This window comes from Esox lucius, chromosome 11 (assembly GCF_011004845.1).
Source record: "Esox lucius isolate fEsoLuc1 chromosome 11, fEsoLuc1.pri, whole genome shotgun sequence".
NCBI classification, from domain to species: Eukaryota; Metazoa; Chordata; class Actinopteri; order Esociformes; family Esocidae; genus Esox; species Esox lucius.
Genome location: NC_047579.1, coordinates 49,626,002 through 49,647,227, shown reverse-complemented (window position 1 = coordinate 49,647,227; position 21,226 = coordinate 49,626,002). Strand labels below are relative to the sequence as shown.

Here is a 21,226-nt window from a genome sequence, read left to right as displayed (position 1 = left end):
ATCCTAAAAGGTTTGACTTTCCTGAAATCCTAGATCTTCTCAAAGTTGTGGCCCTACATTGACTCCCATAGACTGTTCATCTTCCATGGTGAACCGTCCAGCCCTCCTCATGGTGTGTGTTCAGTAGCGCCACGCACCGCTCACCTGAACCTGAACACCGCTGCTCCTTATAGAATACTTCCTATCCTCTCTTAATGGTCCGTCCAAGTCCACACTGGATGCTGTGCCAAAATGAATGTTCAACATGTTCCATATTGATTGTGTTAATGTATTCATTCCTGTTCTAATTGTGGCCGGCAGTCCACTGTGGATGGAGGGGCATTGAATGTGTTTGTTAAATATGTGTGATTATAATGTAGCCTCTATATGGACGCTGTTTATGACATATTGTAACAAGGTGATATTCACAGTGAGTGGAGTAAAACCAAGGTAGTCTTTCCACCGTGGCCCCTCCTCTACTGTTAACTCTTCCCTTTTCCCCTGTTTGGACTTTCAGTGCAGCACCATTTGGCCAGTGTGCAGGAGAGGAAGATTAAGCATGAAAACGATGGCGTGCAGTTTCCTTACCATGGTTAGAACACATTCATATACATGTTACAAGTGTATCTGTGCTATACCTTAACTCCCTCAGCTGGCCTCTATCTCTCTCTCATCTCTCTGTCTGTTGGTCTCATTCTTCACATTATCTAGCTGGAGCTGTATCTTCTCCCTCTCCTCTCTGCTGTTGTTGGGCTGGACTTTTTCTCTCCCATGTGCCTGTTGTGGATTCACCAAAGCCTTTTGGTAACCCAGTAGCTCCTCTCCTGCTGTTCTCTAAACGATGTCCAAGGTGGAGGGCTTGAATCCGGCCGCACAGAGACTGTGTCCGTACACAGTTGAACGCTGTTAAAGAGCAGCTAAATGCATCCACTCTCCACATCTCTCACTGCCTGTACCACTGGATGGAAAGCAGAACATACCAGTCACCATAGATATACACTGCCGTTCAAAAGATGGGGTCATTTAGAAATTTCCTTGTTTTTGAAAGGAAAGCTTTTTGTCCATTAACATTATATCAGATTAATCAGAAATATGGTGTAGATAGTGTTCATGTTGTAGATGACTATTGTAGCTGGAATATCTACACAGGCATACAGACGCTCTTTATCAGCAACCATCACTTGTGTTCCAATGGCACATTGTTTATCATTTTAAAATGCTAAAGGATCATTAGAAAACCCTTTTGCAATTATGTTAGCACCGCTGAAAACAAATAACTTTTTTTTGTTAGTCTATTCTTGTTCTAAGAAATGAAGGCTATCCCATACAAAAAATTGCCAAGAAACTGAAGATCTTGTACAACGCTTTGTAGTACGTCCTTCACAGAACAACACCAACTGTCTGTAACCAGAATAGAAAGAGGAGTGGGAGGCCCCAGTGCACCAATGAGCAAGAGGACAAATACATTAAAGTGTCTAGTTTGAGAAACAGACACTTCACAGGTCCTCAACTAGCAACTTCATTAAATAGTACCCCAAAATACCAGTCTGGATGTCAGCAGTGAAGAGGCAACTCTGGGATGCTGGCCTTCTAGGCAGAGATGCAAAAACAAAATCATATCTCAGACTGGCCAATAATAAGAAAAGATGGGCAAAAGAACACAGACACTGGACAAAGGAAGATTCGAAAAAAGTGTTATTGATAGATGAATCTAAGTTTGAGGTGTTTTGGATCACAATAAGGAACATTTGTCAGATGCAAACCAAATGAAAAGATTCTGGAGGAGGGCTTGATGCCATCTGTCAAGCATGGTGGAGGCCGTTTAATGGTCTCTGGGGGCTTTGGTGGTGATAAAGTGGGAGATTTGTACAGCGTGAAAGGGATCTTAAAGCAGAAAGGCTGTCACTTCATTTCGCAACGCCATGACATACCCTTGTGGACGACGCTTGATTGGAGACAATTTCCTGCTACAACACGACAGTGACCCAAAGCACAGCTCCAAACTATTTAGGGAAGAAGCAGTCAGCTGGTATTCTGTCTATAATGGAGTGACCAGCACAGTTGTGGGAGCAGCTTGACCATAGAATTGTCCATCAAGCCAATCCCACTTGTGGGAGGAGCTTCAGGAAGCATGGGGTGAAATCTCTTCAGATTATCTCAACAAATTTACAACTAGAATGACAAAGGTCTGCAAGGCTGTAATTGCTGCAAATGGAGGATTATTTGATGAAAGTGAAGTTTGCTGGAATAAATCATTATTTCAAACCCTGCCAATGGATATATTTCCTATTCATTTTGTTATATTTGCTCATTTCATGTATGTTTTCATGGAAAACAAGGACATTTTTAAGCGACCCCAAACTTTTGAATGTTAGTGACAGGCAACGGAGATTGTTTCAAACCTCATGCTGTACAGTATGTGCTGTCTCACAGAACAGACAGACTTAATAAACAAAAGGATCTTATTTACTACATACTACATACCAGAAGAAAATGTCTCAGTATCATATTGATGCTGAATAGGCAGAGAGATATATCGCGAAGATATCTAGATTTTTTTCATTCTCTTTCTATTTTTGTCTGTAATAGTTTTTTTAACTGAGTTCAGTGTATTTTTCACACCATTTTAGCATTTGCCTGTTCAGTCTTGGAACTGCAGTTTGTCAGCCACACCTGCGTCCGGGCTCTGGCGTGTCGTGTTGTACGGGCGGCTGTGTGACTGGCAAGACAGTAGAGTCACAGTCTCCTATCGAGTGACGGTGAGATTCTTCATCCCGTCAGTTGTGGGGCGGTGCTGTTCTCTGGGCGCCCACCTGTCACAGCCTCCCCTCAACAGAGGACACCTCCAAAACACAGGACAGGAAGTGGAACGCAACATAAACAAACAAGACTAAATGCACTCAGGTGTCCCGTCAAGGCACAAGGCACCCTCTGTCTAACCCGCCCCCCCTGTAGTACACACACAGTCGCGCACGCATGCACGCACACACACACACACACACACACACTCCCAATCTGGAGAGTAGCAGCATTCCGGTCCAGATGGTGCCTCCATGTGTCTATAGCAATGGGAGCTACTGGGTTACTCCAGACATCTGTCCTGGTGGTGTTGGGGGAAGAGGGGAGGGTGGGTGAGGGGGATGGGTGAGGGGGATGGGTGAGAGGCCCTTGGTTATCCCCGCAGATGTAATTCACTACCTGAATGGAAGGCTCTGAGGCATATCAGGTGATCATATAATTCATCATTACCTCCACTGTCTCCTGCTCTGCTTCCCGGGTGTCTCCTGAGGGGATCTTGACACGCCTAAGTCATCCATTTCATTGGTTGTTGCTGTCGCCTCTCCCTCCACATTTCAAGCGCAGCTCGTCAGTGGACTGTGGTCAACGGAGCCTACTTGTGCGTCGAAGCAGATATGTGGGGAGTCATCTTAGTTGACGTGACAGAGCTGTGTGTTCATGTATCGACATCTGTTGCAATGGGAGGGGTCGTGATCCTCTGGAAGTTAGGTTTTGGGATGGGGGGGTGGGTCACTGTCCTCTGGGTTTTGTGTGGCAGCCAGCTTGTTAGCGTGGCGAGACTAGAGGGTCATGGGAGCAGTTGATTGTCTGCCAGTCTGCCCAAGCGATGTGCCAGGAGTTGGACACAGAAATAAAGCTGAAAAAACTGTAGCGCACTCATGCACACACACGCACGCGCACACACAGACACGCACGCACTCAGCTAGAAACAAAGAGATCAGATGAAATCCTGTCAGCTCCAACAGACAATGCTTCCTTGGGCATCTGGTCCTAGTCCACCAGCCCAGCTCTTCACTCAGACCTTGCATTTGTTAAGATATTAACTTGACAAAATGCATCACAGACTGTCAGTCCACCTTTGGCCTAGTTGGTTTTATTCAGAATGTTCAGTTGAGCCTGCCCAAATTCTGCTCCTATGCCACACTTCTCTGGACGAGACATATTTCTTGTTCCCCTTTTAATGTTCCAATGGTCTTGGTGTGGAAAGTGTTAAGAGAGCGTGCCAGGTTGCTGTGATGTGTTTCCATCATCATTAATCCCACGCCACCAAATGGATCATCACACTCCCCACATCCACACACACTCCCACTTGGTGTCACACATTGCTGCCTAGCAGAACTCGAGTGCCCGCTCCACCCTGCCCACCCGTTTCTATACTTACCAGTGCCCACACAGGCCCAGCTGCAATGCTGCCGTCGAGGCATTATGGGTAATTGTTGTGATAAAATGTTTCCCGAAGTAACACTTCAAAAACGTCTTTCAGAACGACTACCCCGTTAGGCTTTATATGCATAGCTTGTAAAAGCTATTTCAACGTCTCTCAAGCCCATACTGAAATGATCTCGGTTTTATTTGCTGTGTTGGTTTTATTTGTGTGAATATATGTCGTTTAGTCGTTTATGGGACTTTTTGTTAGTCAGGGTTGTTTTGCTGATGAGGAATTTGTTAAATTGAATTTTAATGTGTGTGTGTGTGTGTGTGCACTCATTCACAAATTGTGCAGTATATGTTGGAGTCTGTGGACATGCATGCATGTGAGAAAAGTAACATGTTTATTTTTCCATGCAGAAGTATTTTGTGCTTTATCATAATGAAAATTATAAGACTTAATTTTATTTTTTATAGCATGCCTCCCTGAGGTCAAATAACATTTGGCAATGGTCAAAAACCCTGAAATTTTAAATTGTGAGTTCCGATTACCATATATGAAAATAATTTCCCTCTAACCCAGCCACATGAGTCCTTGATCATAAAACAGAGTTTCTTTACTTTGAACAAATTTGGCTATGTTTCTAGCCTGGCCTATACTTAGTGTGACTGTTTTTACCAAACACGAGTCCTGTAGCCTCGTTTGACATTTATAAAAGTAGGAGGACGGATTGTTTTTGTATATAACTATATACATGCATGCGTGTGTTTGTGTGTGTGTGTATACATATGCAGCCTGTGCCGTCACTCCTCCCCAACTTTCTTTCAGTGGCCCTCTCCACTTTTTCCTTCATCATTCATTTGAATTGGACCGTCTGCTTGCTGATTTGATTAAATAGCTTGTGGGTGTGTGCGTTGGTGTGTGTGGGTGTGTTTGTGTGTCTGTGTGTGTGCGTGTGTGTGTATTCTCCGTGCCATATCTGAGGGAGACATATTACCACAACGCAGAAGAGCTGCCCACCAACCAGCCCAGAGTTCCATACAACTGACAGACTGAATTATAAGCAGTAGGCTACTAAATGAAATGACATATTGATATTTCTGTTGGCAGCCTGCCTCCATATCTGAATATAGCTATGCTCAGTCAATGTGCCATAACAACACAGTCTGGCCTAGTTGTAATGCAGTCCAAAATCACAGTCCTTGTAAACAGATATGTTGACGAGTGCAGTCTGGAGCGTGAGTGTGTGTGGGAGGATGTATTCTCAGTGCTGTCATATAGCTGTGGGCCCTGCTGTCTATAGGGATGCCGGGTGCTTCGTTCTCTCTAGTGATGAGAAGGTGGTGGTGGGAGTTTTTGTTTTTATTTGATTTTCATTGTCCTATTAGGGACCAGCAATTCCAATGGTAATGCTGGGAATGGACTACACACAGAGGACCAGCTCCTATAAGAGACACACAGAGGACCAGCTCCTATAAGAGACAGACAGAGGACCAGCTCCTATAAGAGACAGACAGAGGACCAGCTCCTATAAGAGACAGACAGAGGACCAGCTCCTATAAGAGACAGACAGAGGACCAGCTCCTATAAGGGACAGACAGAGGACCAGCTCCTATAAGAGACAGACAGAGGACCAGCTCCTATAAGAGACAGACAGAGGACCAGCTCCTATAAGGGACAGACAGAGGACCAGCTCCTATAAGAGACAGACAGAGGACCAGCTTCTATAAGGGACAGACAGAGGACCAGCTCCTATAAGAGACAGACAGAGGACCAGCTCCTATAAGGGACAGACAGAGGACCAGCTCCTATAAGAGACAGACAGAGGACCAGCTCCTATAAGGGACAGACAGAGGACCAGCTCCTATAAGAGACAGACAGAGGACCAGCTCCTATAAGAGACAGACAGAGGACCAGCTCCTATAAGAGACAGACAGAGGACCAGCTTCTATAAGAGACAGACAGAGGACCAGCTCCTATAAGGGACAGACAGAGGACCAGCTCCTATAAGAGACAGACAGAGGACAAGCTCCTATAAGAGACAGACAGAGGACCAGCTCCTATAAGGGACAGACAGAGGACCAGCTCCTATAAGGGACAGACAGAGGACCAGCTCCTATAAGGGACAGACAGAGGACCAGCTCCTATAAGAGACAGACAGAGGACCAGCTCCTATAAGAGACAGACAGAGGACCAGCTCCTATAAGAGACAGACAGAGGACCAGCTTCTATAAGGGACAGACAGAGGACCAGCTCCTATAAGAGACAGACAGAGGACCAGCTCCTATAAGGGACAGACAGAGGACCAGCTCCTATAAGGGACAGACAGAGGACCAGCTCCTATAAGGGACAGACAGAGGACCAGCTCCTATAAGGGACAGACAGAGGACCAGCTCCTATAAGAGACAGACAGAGGACCAGCTCCTATAAGAGACAGACAGAGGACCAGCTCCTATAAGAGACAGACAGAGGACCAGCTCCTATAAGAGACAGACAGAGGACCAGCTCCTATAAGGGACAGACAGAGGACCAGCTCCTTTAAGGGACAGACAGAGGACCAGCTCCTATAAGAGACAGACAGAGGACCAGCTCCTATAAGAGACAGACAGAGGACCAGCTCCTATAAGAGACAGACAGAGGACCAGCTCCTATAAGAGACAGACAGAGGACCAGCTTCTAAAAGGGACAGACAGAGGACCAGCTCCTATAAGAGACAGACAGAGGACCAGCTCCTATAAGGGACAGACAGAGGACCAGCTCCTATAAGAGACAGACAGAGGACCAGCTCCTATAAGAGACAGAGGACCAGCTCCTATAAGGGACAGACAGAGGACCAGCTCCTATAAGAGACAGACAGAGGACCAGCTCCTATAAGAGACAGACAGAGGACCAGCCTGACAAAGTGGACGGCCACTGATCAGAATCATGTCTGTCACTCATGGTGACAGTGATTGTAATGCCGTCGCTCTTCCCAGCTCTGACCTTTGACACTGTCCCAAGCCTCCAGGACCCCCTCCCCACCTCCCTTTAAAACACTCCCCCTTCCGCACTGCTTTAAAACACTCTCTGCCCCTGGAAGGCCACCTCTGCCCTGGGTTTGACGGTACCACAGAGGCTGTTCGCAGAGAGCTGGATGTGGGAGTTTCATCCGTGTCTTATCAACTGATCTATTGATTTCAGTAGATCACAATTGAAAAAACCTCCCAAATCCGAGGTCCTAAATTGAAGCCTTCAGGTGATTTTCTAGGGCAAATCGACTCCAGCCCAGCTTGTTCATTAAACCCACGTCTCTGTTCTGCCATTTTTGTTGATCCCATTTTTTGCCAGGACTCTCCTCGCCTGGTTCTCTTAAGAAGCCGGGGAAATTCGATTACAGCTCCCTGTCGCAGCAGACGAGGTCGCCCCGCGTGCCGTTCACCCATCACCCGCTGCCAATGCTGGCGGGCGTGAGACCAGGTGAGACCCCTCCGACAGCCCCCCCCCCCGAAACCCACCCCCCCCCCCCCCACCACCACCACCACCACCCGGCCCGCCCACACCCCGGCCTGCAGAACCAGCTGTGGGGTGGTGGTGAGAGGTGTCCGTGAGGGGAAGCTGGACCACACCACCCTGTAAAGAACAACGCCCCTGGGGACATTGGATAGAGCCCTGAAGCACAGAATCTAAACACCGTAGCCTAAAACCGCCCCACTGTCCCTTTCTGTTCCCCTGTGAAGAGACTCCTGTCTGTCTGGGTGAAGAGTCACCATTCTGTACCTGCTTTTGCCCCGAGCAGCCATTCGCCCCCTGTCACCCTGGCCCCCAGCCGCCATCTTTGTTCTTGAAACCGCCACATGCTTCATTGGCTTCAGAGTTGTTTCACCAAGAGCCCTACATTCTCATGAGTCTTGTATGGTGTTCTTTTTTTTTTTCATTATTAATTTTTTCACAACAAACATTTGTTCTTGTAGGCTTATTATTGTCTCTCCCGGATCACGTCCGACAATGTCTTGCCATTTTCCTTGAACATGCGCTATTTTTGTGCCCGCTACAATCATTATAGCCGTCAGTCTCTCTCCTCTCTCTCTGACTAAGACGCCTTTGGTCTGGGAGCCCAGGGACTGTGTGAAGAGCTTACTGTTTCTGTGTCTGGCAGTGGAACAGATACTGAGTCACTGTGTCAGCCAGTGGTTATTTGAGACCCGGGGCCAGGGACAAGGAGGAACTCCTGATAAAATCTGACATCAACGGTTGTCACATTAACGGGGACAGTCTGAAACACTCCATAAACTGACCGTTTGAAATTAATTTCTAAAGAACTCAAAGTCGTTGTGAAATGGTTTCTGTGGATGGTTCACCATAGACAAGGAGCATCTGAACTCACCTGAACCCAGAAGTCCTTGAATTGACCTCTCACTTGAACCCAGAAGTCCTTGAATTGACCTCTCACTTGAACCCAGAAGTCCTTGAATTGACCTCTCACTTGAACCCAGAAGTCCTTGAATTGACCTCTCACCTGAACCTCCTAACACGATACTCAAAACCGCCAAAGTTGCTTGGAGAAAGTGAGGCTGACCAGCACGTCGTGACATCTCCCTCAAAAACGGGGGACATAATCGACTCAGCCTCTTGATGATACTCATGTTCATGAAGCTCTGTGGCTGGTTGCAGTTGCCATTTGTCTCCTCAACAAACTAGTTTTGTACGCCGTTCCCATGTCTGTGTGAAAGTGTTTACCGCGTTGCTGTTTTGTTTGATGGATCCAGGGGGTTGGGGGTCGTAGTGCTGTAGGAGTCCCCCTCCCACCCCCCACCCCCCCAAGAGCTTGGCCCTAGCCCAGGCTCTAATGGGATTAAGGGGGACTAAAGAAGCAGAGAGACCGCTCCAGCAGCATAGCATGTGGCATAGACAGACAGACAGAGTGAGGTGCTGCTTGGCTGGGGGGCACTGGGTCCTGTCTGGGGGTACCACTGGAGTTGGCAGCCTCGCACGGGCAGCTGGGGGCCCTGCTGGTTGGGGCAACACTAAAGCAGGCTAGACTGGCACAGCAGAAGAAAAAGGGAGAGGGTGCGCCCTGCTAATACAAATCAAGGAGATTTAGTAATGGATATACGTCTGACAGAGAGGGCTTTGTGTCCGACTCAAACGTTCGCTCACACCTCCATCTCCATGTTAAGCTCCACTGGGTGACTTACAGCAAGACACTCTCTCACCCTCCTATGCATTCACAGAAGTGTGCTTTTGTACTCCCATCAAGCCTCAGCGACTGCTGTACATTTAAACCCCCACACCTGCACGCAACCCAAAAAACTAGCATGCAAATGTAGACTGTTAACACAGACACATAAACCCACACATACAGTGTGAACATACAGATTAGTCCTGTCATAAAGGATCGCTGGAAAGCAGCTTGCCCATTTGAATGCCAAATTGTTGTGGCGCCGGCAAATCACACCCTGAAAACAGCACACAGGCAGTCAGACGTTCTAATTTAAGACAGTGCTCAATGATCTCTTTGTGCATTCTTTTTTTCCTTTTTATGTTTGGTTTGTGGGTTTTGTTTTGTAATGTAGTATTGTGTGTGTTTGCGTGTCTGTTTCTGTGTTAGTGTGTGCAATGTTGTGAGCTGCCCGTGTTGGACCTGTACAGATTTAATGGAGTCAACATAACACTGTTCATACATTAAAAAACTCAACATTTTCCTTTAATGTCTCCATCCTACTTGTAACACATTGTCACCCTAATACTATGAAAATACCATGATAATGATAATAATGTGATGATACAATGATAATGATAACGATAAAACTATGATACTACTATGATAATAATGATAAAACTGATACTACTATGATAATGATAATACTATGATAATGATAATAAAATGATAATACAATGATAATGATAATACGATGATAATGATAAGGATTAAACTATGATACTACTATGATAATGATAATACAATGATAATGATGATATGATGATAATGATATCGATAAAACTATGATACTACTATGATAATGATAATACGATGATAATGATAAGGATTAAACTATGATACTACTATGATAATGATAATACAATGATAATGATGATATGATGATAATGATATCGATAAAACTATGATACTACTATGATAATGATAATACGATGATAATGATAAGGATTAAACTATGATACTACTATGATAATGATAATACAATGATAATGATGATATGATGATAATGATATCGATAAAACTATGATACTACTATGATAATGATAATACTATGATGCTATGATGAAATGAAACACTTATTTGGACTGATGTCACAATGTCCCGGTCCCTGGGTCTCTGTTCACAGAGGGCTCACTGGTGGAAATGTTTGTCTCTCAGCACTCTTCTTCCTTCTATCTATCTATCTATCTATCTTTCTATCAATCTATCTATCGATCTTTATCAATCTGTATCTATCTATCAATCTAACATGTCTGCGTCCATTTCTTCTCAGGGAGCCCCCGTGCTTCAGCGTCCGCCCTGCACTTCCCCTCTCCCTCCATCATCCAGCAGTCCAGCCCGTACTTCACCCACCCCACCATCCGCTACCACCACCACCCTGGACAGGACCCCCTGAAGGAGTTTGTGCAGTTTGTCTGTGCTGATGGCTCAGGGCAGTCTGGCAGCCAGGTAAGGGTAGCCATGAGAAGAGCATCATGGGGGCTGAGTGACGCCACCCAGTTGGATGTGAATGTCATCACACCTATGCACAACACAACACCTGTTAGAATACCACCACCATCTGATGTCTGGCCATTCAGACAACACATACTTGGCTGAAGGGCATGGTGGTTACCAAGACTCGGAAGACACAAGCCTGTGTAAACACTGCACGGACCACTGTACTGAGACAGGCAGCACAGGTCTGCGTGAGTGTCTGTGTGTGTGTGTTATTACCTGCTTGAATGAGAATGTGTGGTAATACACAGGGGAACTGGAGCAGGGAAATACATGAATACCTTTAGTGACATGATTTAAATGGTAAGGGAACAGGGTGGATGTAATGAACCAGAGTCCTCCAAATGTACCCCCCCCCCCCCCCCCCCAAGGCCAAGTGTTGCACCAGTGAGGAGAGAAGGCAACATACTACATCTGACAGTTTCCTGTTGGTCCTCTGTGCTTAATGGTTTTGTTCTTGCTGTTTGCCCTGTGCTCTTTCAGACCCTACGGTTCCCTTTTTTTCTTTTGCTCCGCCCACCCCCTCCGATAATGTAATCATCAGCACGAAAGCCTCCAATCACAACACATTTCAACTGAACATACATGTTCTCCGTTCCGTTCTGATTCTGATTATTATTTTGGGTGTTGTTGGTGTCGTGTTTTGGTAGTCGAATTTTACTTTCCCATGTTTTGATTTGTTGCCATGTTATGGACGAACCCCCCCCCTCCAACTGTGCTCTCACCCCCCCCCCCCTCCCACTCACCCTTCACTACGGACCGCCCCAGACCACCCCAGAACCCCCCTATCAACCCCCTGTGGTGATTTATCATTTTTTACACCTCCATAAACGACGCAGTGCACATACATCATCCGTGTCCCACACCATCATGGATATTTTTTTGACCCGGTCTCTGGCGCTGCGTCCTCATGCCGTGTGCGGGTTGTCACGTGTCGCCCTGCTGACCCTGTCTGTGTTGTCCGCAGCCAAACGGGAGCGGCCAAAGCAAAATGCCGGGCTCCTTCTTGCTGCCTCCACCTCCCCCAGTGGCCCGCCCTGTGCCCCTCCCCATGTCCGACTCTAAATCCAGCAGCACGCCCCCAGACGGCGGACTGACCTCGCCCACATCTCCGTGTAAGTGACCCCACAGACCGAGTCAGAACCAAAACCACCCAAAGAAAAACAGAAACAAGCCGGAGCCGCCCCTCCTCAGCATCTAGAGGCCTGTGGGCGTCAGTCCTCCGGCCGGCCCAGAGCCAGCTCCCCGTCTGGGCTCAAACCCATCAGACTAGACTCATGACAGAAGCATGGTTCATGCCACTACTCTCCCATGGTGACTCTCAGTGGTGTTCCCCACGGCTTTATTTTCGGCCCATTCCCTTTTTCCTAGAAGCCAGCTCCCGAGCCGAGGCCCGGGCCTTCAGGGACGGTACTGGTTTCCTCTGCGCTCCCACAGGTTGACACAGCAGACGGCCATCCTGGTATTCCTCCGTTTAGAGCTGTAATTTCCTCATCATGGCGAGTCCTTTGAGAACTGCCAGTAGAGATCAGAGTTACTCAAAAATAGAAGTAGTTTGGTCTATCTCTTTTATTTTTTTTATTGCTGTCTCAAAATACTTTTTTTTATGTACCAAGGGCACATATTTAGGACACTTTATGTGAACTGTAAAACGTCATGCTCCAGTTATTCTGTCATTTCCCCATAAAAAAAATATCCAAACATGGAAGGAATATTTTGAGTTCTTTCACTTGTTTAATTTACTTATATTTCTTGTACTGAGTTGGTGTTGTTGCATTGAAGGTCAGACGTGGAGTTCTGCTTGAGTACATGCAGATTTAGACTAGGGGTGTGTCCAGTTGGAGGGTGTGTCTAGCTATGAGGGGTGTGTCTGCCAAAAGGGAGTATTTATTACCTGTGACAGGAGGGGCACTGGACGGAGCATTTATCTCTATTTTTTTTTAGATTTTTCTTTTAATATATATTTCTGACTTTTTTTTTCTTTTATTGACCCTGCCCCCCACTCTCCCCCAATCAATGTCTCATAGTCTTTATGTCTTTTATCTGTGTTACTGATTATTAAACACAAGCAAGTAAGCTTAACTTACTATGTATGTATGTCGCTGAATAATACAGATTTACCCACACAATCTACAGTAACTTTCCAGTGTCAGATTACACCCATATTAGAGGGGTTATATTACCGGTCCGGTATGTTGGAGTCATATTCACCACAAATCACCCAACTTTCCCAACCTTCAATTAACAGGACAAGGTCAAGCTTAGTTCATGATGACCTTTGACTCTTAGAGGTGACGTACAGTAACAGTCCCACGTGAGATGTCAGGCTGAGGTTGAGAGTAACATTTCCGGTGTTTTCTGAATACCTCATGAAAACCCGAAGCAGTTGCAGACGGTTGTTGAACCCAGGGCTGGTGGTTGTTGCGGACCGGGTCTGACCCCCTCCCTGTTTCTTCGTCTGCAGCATACTCCACGTCAGGGACCACCGCTCCCAACAGGTTTGTCAGCATCGGATCACGGGACAACAACTTTCTGAACATCCCACAGCAGACTCAGGTGAGCTGTGGGCCCCACACGGCGCTCTCCCCAACGCCGGCAAATCATCAGCACCTCCTGCTGTGCATGTGTGCTGTGGCGCGCAGGCGTGCATGCGTGCGTGCGTGCGTGCGTGGGTGCGTGTTTTACTAGTGTGAGACCACTGTGTTTTCACCAGGATTATCCTCCCGACTCAGGCAGTGTATAGGTGAATGGACGCACGCCAACATACCTTGTTCGTAAACTGCCTTACTGCTCGGAACCACGTCAAACCTACTGGTGTATTTCCTGTCCTCGTCCCGTGATTTGTTGTGATTGTATGTGTGCGTCTGTGTGTTTTATCGTGGGTGTGTGTGTGTGTGTTAATGTGTGTGTGTGTGTGTGTGTGTGGTGCGCTGTGAGTTCAACTGGCTCTCAGTGTTTATTTGGCCCATCTGGATTGTACCCCTCAGGCAGTGGCTCTCCCCCTCACTCCCCCTCACTCCACCACACTACACCTCACTCATATGCCTCCTCCATTACCCACTGCACTTTTCTCATTAGTTTCCAACCGCACACCCGCCCCGAGCCAGCTCTGCTCCACGCTGCTCCACACCACATGGAAACCATCTAAAGCCTCTGCTCCCCCTCTCTCAGTGCTCTCCCTGGGCTCGGCCTCTCCCTCTAAAGGCCTCTCTTACTTCTCTCCAGCTCTGTAACGTGCCCCGTTTGACTAACCCACCCCGCTCATGAGGCTCACCTTACACTGCTTTGCCAGCTCTGCGCCATTTTGTCCCTTCCTCGCCCTCTCTTGCTGAACAAACTCTGAAGACTTTTCAGATGTGCGCGCGCACACTAATACACAACGCACTTTCTGTTGCAGTCCTCCACTAGTCTATGCTGTTAAGTACATTACGTTCATGGTGAGGTTTTAGTATGAAGACATGTAATTGTATAGGTGCCATTAATTGGTTGCATATGTACTTCAGAAGTGACATTGTAATGATAATACTCTAAAACATTATTAAGACACAAAGGCCTTGTGAAAAGTCAGTGTGCTGTGACAGTCTTCATGGCCTGTGTAAAACCACCGCAGAGCCCAGGTATGGAAGTTCCTAGTGACACCTGGTGGCCGCACGGCAGTACTGCAGCCAAATGGGAGGGGAGACTGGAGAACAAGAGAGTTGGGGACAAACAAAATATATATATATATATGGAAGGAGAGTGAGATTCAGAACAGCCTTCCTCTGAGAAGTCACGTCCCAACTGTCTGGTTGCCCGAAGCAACGAGACATGATGTCATAGCCAGTTGAACTTGAACTTGAGAGGGGTTGCTAGGGGGAGGCCGTCAAAAAAAAAGAAGGTGGTTACTAGGGCCAAGGATTCCAGAGACAGTATAGAGGGACATGGATAGTGAGAGAAAGACGAAGAGAGAGAGAGAGTGTAACTGAGAGGGGAAGTTACTAAGCCCATAGGCTGCAGTGACAGAGTCTGGGGCAAGGCAGGGAGGAGGGGAGGGTATTCATACGACCTGTTAGAGTCAAACAAAACAAAAGGCGCCTCCCAGGAGGCCCAGGGTTTCCAGGACTCGACTTCCAGAATGTTAGCTTGTGTTGACTGGTGCCAGACCTTGGCTGGTGACCCACTTCTGCTGTCTGTTAACACTGAGAAACCCAATCTAAAGACAGGGAGCATCAGCTGTCTCCCCCACACTGACTGTCCACTCAGAAAGAACAATATTCATTAGAAAGCAGGGCCGGCTCTTACTCCCACACAACTACAGTGGAGGACAGCAATGCACAGAGTCAAACTGTATATCTGGGTCTATTCCCTTGTCTTTCCTCCATATGACAAAAGGCCAGTATATGCTACATGTTGGGGAATTTGGAGGTGAACTGAGAAACACGTTGTTACATTTAATTCTAAAAATGTCTTACTGAACCTAATTAAGTCCCTCCTCTTTCTTTTTCAGTCTTGGTTCCTCTGACATGACCTGTCTGCAAACCAGCAACTAGAATTATTTCTTTACAATCGGGAGTTGAAACATGGAAAACCGAGAAATAACCCACAGGAAATTGCCCTCAGAAACAAACAAACCAGGAAATCTAGTAGAGGAACTCTGGACACCATTACTTAAACAGAGGGAACCCCCCCCCCCCCCGTGTTTAAGCAGGGAGGATGATATGATTTGGGAGGGGAGGAGGACAAGCAGTCATCTCTCAAAACCACCGAACCAGCGAAACATGGCAACACAAAAAAAGGAACCAGAAGAGAAAAATGGTTACCTTCTACTTCCAAACAAGGACGCATTGTGTAATGGCTGGGAAAATCAACAGATCAACGGCAGACCTTTTCATACAAAAAAAACAAACAAACACACATAGAGTTGAAGGCTAACAGAATATAAATGAGGCACCCTCGCCACGGTCATATTCCAACAAGCCCATTTGGTTCCAGTGAAATACAGTTTGTGTTACTGTGACGTCACTCAAAACAAATCAATTGACCAGTCTTTCCCAGTCTTATAACCATTGGCCTAATCAGCCCCACTACTAACAAGACAGGAACCTGCCAAAAACATATCCTAAATGTTACGCCACAAGCTGAATTAACACTAATCTCATGTGCACTAGTCCCCCTATGCGGCCCGGCTGGAAAACAGGCTTTCAGTTTTGTTTTTGGTGGAAGAGGGAAAACTATGACATGAGATGTCTCAACAAACAGCTCCGCAACACCACGGCCTTCACTTTAACCAGCATCCCAGTAGAAGAACCAGAACCCAGAAAAGCAAAATGCAATTGCCTAGTTCACTCTTGACAACTTACCACTACTACAAGAAGTGCTATGTCCATCCACTTTCAATTGAATGACGAAACCCGATTTCAACACACACACACACACACTCACACGTACAGTGTAATAAGTGACATGCTATTCTATTCTGTAAAATATATTTTCCCCCTTGTAATAGACAGGTTATAAACCTTTTCAAATCATTAGGGACAACTTACTGTAAAATATATTTGCCCCCTTGTAGTAGACACAGCACCACAAACTTCTTTAAAAACACGAAGGCCTATGCATCAATAAGCCTAAATACACTGCGGCAGTAGTAATATTCCCATTTGTGCAGAATTATGTAATGTTTTTTGTTTCTTCTCTTTTTGGAATTCCTTTGAATTTGTCCGTTTTTTTTTTTTCCACATATTTTGTTTGAATGACAGCACCTTATTGAGAAATCCAGCAGGTGGGAGCGAGACTTAGAGTGGTATTGCCAGGAAGGATGATCCGGTCAGTGTTTAGTAGCGTGCAGTGAAACAGTGACATTAGGTTGCTGAGGGCCTAGAGTCCACCACCCTCCGTCTCCCTGAAGTTTACCCTTTTTGTTTACACTCCCAGACTGCCCCTGTTCCAAGAACAGAGAGCCACGCTGTGGAGCAAAATGATGATGTGACATATCTGTTCCCATGGTTGGGGAGGAAAGCCTGGGCTCCAGGCACTATTGAGATGGTTTGGCAGGGTAGTATGTTCTTCTCTATTCCCGGACCCTTGCAGGTCCCTGTGTCACCCATACTGTTACGCAGATGTTTCCCTTCAATCAGCCCTTATGGATCCAACTGCACTAAAGATAACTTACCAGCCAAAGGTTATAAACCTTTTCAAATCAATAGGGACAACTTACACTACCTTAGCACCCCCCCCCCCCCCCCCCCCACCTAAAAACACACACACACAATCCCATGCGAACCTATAAACAGCAAATCCCAGCCACCAGCCCCTTGCCAAACTGTCCATTAAGGCACGTCCTGACATAGAGGCTGAGGAAACCTTTTGTCTGGAATCAAATCGCTAAGTCATTACAAATTCTACCGTTACTTTCAGTTCGAGCACATTTTCTTTAGTATTATTAAGTCACCAACCTCACTAAATAACTGGACTGCCCGGCCATGTGCTTCACTGCAGGGAAAAGGTGTTGCCACGCGGCTGCCGTCTCATCAGCATGATAGAGGAGCAGCTCTGCTGGATAAACATGACGATGGCTGTGGTGGTTTCTCTTCTGATCTATGGAAGTGCCTCTGTATTCCCATTATGCAATTTGTTAAACATGAATTCAGGTTGTTTTTCTCACATATAAGCTATTGTGAATGGTGGGGACGTTCTATGTCTGGGGGACAAAACAGCGACAGATCACTAGGTGAATGCAATCATCTTTATGTACACATATATATTTATAGATATATACATTTTTATTTGCAAAATTAGCTCTGTGGCAGTCTAGTTATTTTTTGAAGCATGGCACTGTCAATCGATGCGTCTTCAGCGGCTGATTAGTGCTGAAGTGTCAGTCCCCACACCTACACCTACAAGCAAAAAGTCCTCTACAAATACGATAGATACGTGATTTATATAGCAAACAGTGAAGTGACATTGTAGTCAAAGAAAAGAACGGATTTGATTTTGGTTGTTCTTTCTTGTTTGGTTGGGAAGTATTGTTGAAAAAAAAAAATCTTGTATGTATGTTGATTGAGCCATGTGCAATGCCTTGGGTAGATAACTATTGTGTCTGATGGAGATGTTTGAGGGTGTTTAGAGAAAAGTGAGGGTAAACCTCTATTTAGTTTTTGTTTTAAGTCCCCATGCTCCGGGACTCTAAACTCATGGGTGGAGAGAGAAAAAAAATCCCAGTCTTTGTAAGTTTGGGGAATTCGTTTTGAAATGTTTTCCTTATTTCTTTTATAATTTCTATTTGTAATGATTTGTTTATAAAATGTGGGAAGGCTGAAGGAACAATTTTGCAAAACAAAAATATATATCACTAAATGAAACTGGTGCTTTTTATGAAATAAAGTACATTCAAACTCTATTATACATAAATAGTAATAAACAAAATTAAGTGTTATCATAAAGCAAATTTTAGGAAACATGCATTATTCTATTTCTCTTTTTGTATTAACCAAGAGGGGAAGGGTTTCAATATATGAAAAGGTTGTGACAAAAGGCATTTTTCTTCATCCTTTATCCCATAGCAGAAAGAGATCTGTTTAGAGATTCACTAGGTAGTTATTCTGACAATGGGATGGTGAACTAGAGGGCTGAAAGGACTAAAACCTGTTTAACAGATAAATTCCATCTTGTATCCAAACTTGTAAGCTGTGGACACATTTAAAATTGTTTAAGACACAGACAAGGTCTTCCCCAATTTGGGAGATGCTTTAGAAAATGTTTTTACTGTTTGCTCAACCACAAAGTGAAAAGTAGCGTTTGGCGAGATGGGAGGTGTAATGTGAAATACATTTTGGTAGGCTTAGCTGACTAGTAGACTCCTATCTCAACCCAAACAAAAGATAGGGCAGGGTAAGTTGGAGTGTATTTTGAGCACAAGTTATAAGTATCAAAGAAGTGAACCCCTTCCCCCATTCCATGCCCCCCCCTCCCAATCCCCAGTGTACATGACTTTAAATATTTGTTTGGTGATGTAGTGTTAGACTCAGAGCATCTTAAAGGTTGTACCCTAAAAAGTGCCTTTTGTTCACAGACTCCATCTTGTATTCCTGAGTGCCCGTTACAAAAAAAAAGTCCCCTCCTTCATACTTCTTCTATATCCTCTTCTTCAAGCTTTTCAAAGCAGTATACAGTATATAATACTAAAGGAAATTGGTGTGATTTAGTTCTTTTCATTGTTGAATAATTAAGAAAAGAAAAAAAAAGTATGTCTTGCTTCTCTTCCTCTGTATCTTGTCTTCTGTCTCTCTTGGACACTGGAGTAGTCGTTAGCCTCCTTACCCTTTCCTTATGCTTCCCCAATCCCCCTTTTTTCTGAATGGAAACTTTGCAAAAACGTTGTCTGAGCAGAATGCAGTTAGCTCACATGTTATTCTTGTCTGTATGCTTCACATTGTATACCATACCCATCTCTTCAGCTTATTCATTGAACAGCTAATGTAAGTGAACAAGTTACGCCGGTGGGCTCTTGGCGTGTGGCGAGGAGAGGGTCTGTGAGGGCGCCTTGGTTTTTGACTGGGACGCTTGGGATGACATATCTCACTGTAGGGGGTGAGTAGGACTTCCCCTTTTGATGGGCATGAGAGCTACATGGCCAGTGGGGCAGAATAGACAGGTTCGTTTGTGATTCTTGTTTTTAACTATTATATATATATTTCTTTTTTTTTTACTGAATTAGGATTTGCTTTGATCTTGTTGTTATTGCATATCTTAGGCAGCAATGCTGCACTGAGACCTTCAATGATGCACCTTTTAGTGGTTGTATGAGACCAGCTATTTAAACAAGTGAAAGTACCTGAAATGACTAAGCACCTTATATCGAAATGACTGACAGGCTCAGATTCACAGTCCAAAAAAACCCAGCCACAATAGTCCACATCATTTAGACTACATATTCAAATTAAGTGAAGAGTTTTAGGTTTCACACGTGCTACATAAAGACATGCTTAGAGCGCATCTTGCAGTTTCACCAGCAGAATCAAGAAAAGGTTTGATAGTAGACCTACTTGTTTCCTACAAGAATATGCACATTCTTATTCTAAGTGATTGAAGCCAGCATTAGCATTAGCTTTTACACAAAGATCCAGTTTCGAAGCCATAGTGACAAACAGGTTGTAGTGTGCTTTGCTTGGACAGAATGTCGGTCCCGACCCATTTTGCCCAGCAGTACCAGACAGCTCCAACTCCTGGGCCTTGGACTTTGTTAATATTTTTCCTTTGCTTTGTTTGTTTTTATTGTGTATGGCATTGGGCCGTGTTTAGCGATGTGTAGTGAGCTCCCAGCTGGCCATGCCGCCCCCCCAGCTCCCACTGGGCCTCTCTGTGCAGCTGCCCTCCCTCAGGAACACACCGGCCAGAGCCCATGGTGAAATGCATGTGTTAATTACAGTTTCTTTTCCATAATAAGAAAAACAGTTAAAAAAAAAGAGCAACACCTTTAACTGATTGAATAAAAGGATGTTCTTGACTGTAACATACTTTGTTTCTGTGTCTGTTCATTTTCATATGGCCGTTTGATGAGCGGGTGGTGTCTCCGCGATAGGGATTAAAGGCTGGTGTTTCTGTGTTTGGGATGAGTGGTTGGTTTTTCAGTTTTAGATGAGTGACCGCAGGGTGATCACAATATATTGTAACCCAAGTTTTGCATCATGTAGTTCACTGTTTGTTGTGGTAAAGATTCTTATCAGAATGTCAACGTCCCAATACTGATAAAGCAAAAAAAAAAAAAAGTCCATAGGTGTATTGCTACTGCTCACTATGGAAACAGATGAACATAAGGAAAATTACTTCCCTAACTGGTTGTGTTGTTTCCTGTGATACTTTGGATTTCAGAAATAGTATAAGATTTCAACTGACCTCAGACCAAGAACAATGTGTGATTTTTCAGGAACAGCATACAGGAGTGTACTTAGCTTGAAAGAAAAAAGTAGCCATAAAATATTGCTGATGTTTAATGAAGCTAAGCGTGGTCTAAGACCATGTTGATGTAAAATGCCAGTTTCAGTGAAAGCCATATTCACACATACAGATGCATTCAAATATATCACCGCCATTCCAAATTCTAAAAGAAGTGGAAACCAGGTGTGGAGCAGGGGGATCCTTAAAATACATTTGACGGGAAGGAAGTCCATCTCAACCATCATAATTCATCCACAGAGAACAGGCACCCCTACTGTTCCCATTATGGGGCCTTGAGCACACATGCAGCATTAGAGATCTACATTTTTAACCGGGTGATCAGACAAATGTAGCTGTAAGCCCCACCCAGTAACTCCATTAAAATGGTGGAAGCACTCAAGTACACTGGCCTTGTTGCCACATCAGGCCTCAATCTGCCTGAGCAGGTGTCCTACTTGTGCTAAGCTGCT

At 45.2% G+C, this 21,226-nt stretch overlaps 1 protein-coding gene across 14 annotated transcripts in view; it reads left to right on the top strand.

The window, feature by feature from the left end:
• nfixb (nuclear factor I/Xb) overlaps positions 1-20,335 on the top strand; it is a 143,032-nt gene extending 122,697 nt beyond the window's left edge. For 9 of the 14 annotated variants that reach the window (XM_029123284.2, XM_034295261.1, XM_034295260.1 and 6 more), the window contains 6 exons: positions 497-571; positions 7,475-7,603; positions 10,618-10,793; positions 11,809-11,956; positions 13,306-13,397; positions 15,328-20,335. In XM_029123284.2, coding sequence (XP_028979117.1) covers positions 497-571; positions 7,475-7,603; positions 10,618-10,793; positions 11,809-11,956; positions 13,306-13,397; positions 15,328-15,342 — 635 coding nt within the window. In that variant the 3' untranslated portion in view covers positions 15,343-20,335. The remainder of the gene's footprint in view (positions 1-496; positions 572-7,474; positions 7,604-10,617; positions 10,794-11,808; positions 11,957-13,305; positions 13,398-15,327) is intronic. The other 5 variants (XM_034295262.1, XM_029123285.2, XM_029123281.2 and 2 more) reach the window with 4 other exon arrangements.
• The last annotated feature ends 891 nt before the right edge of the window (positions 20,336-21,226 follow it).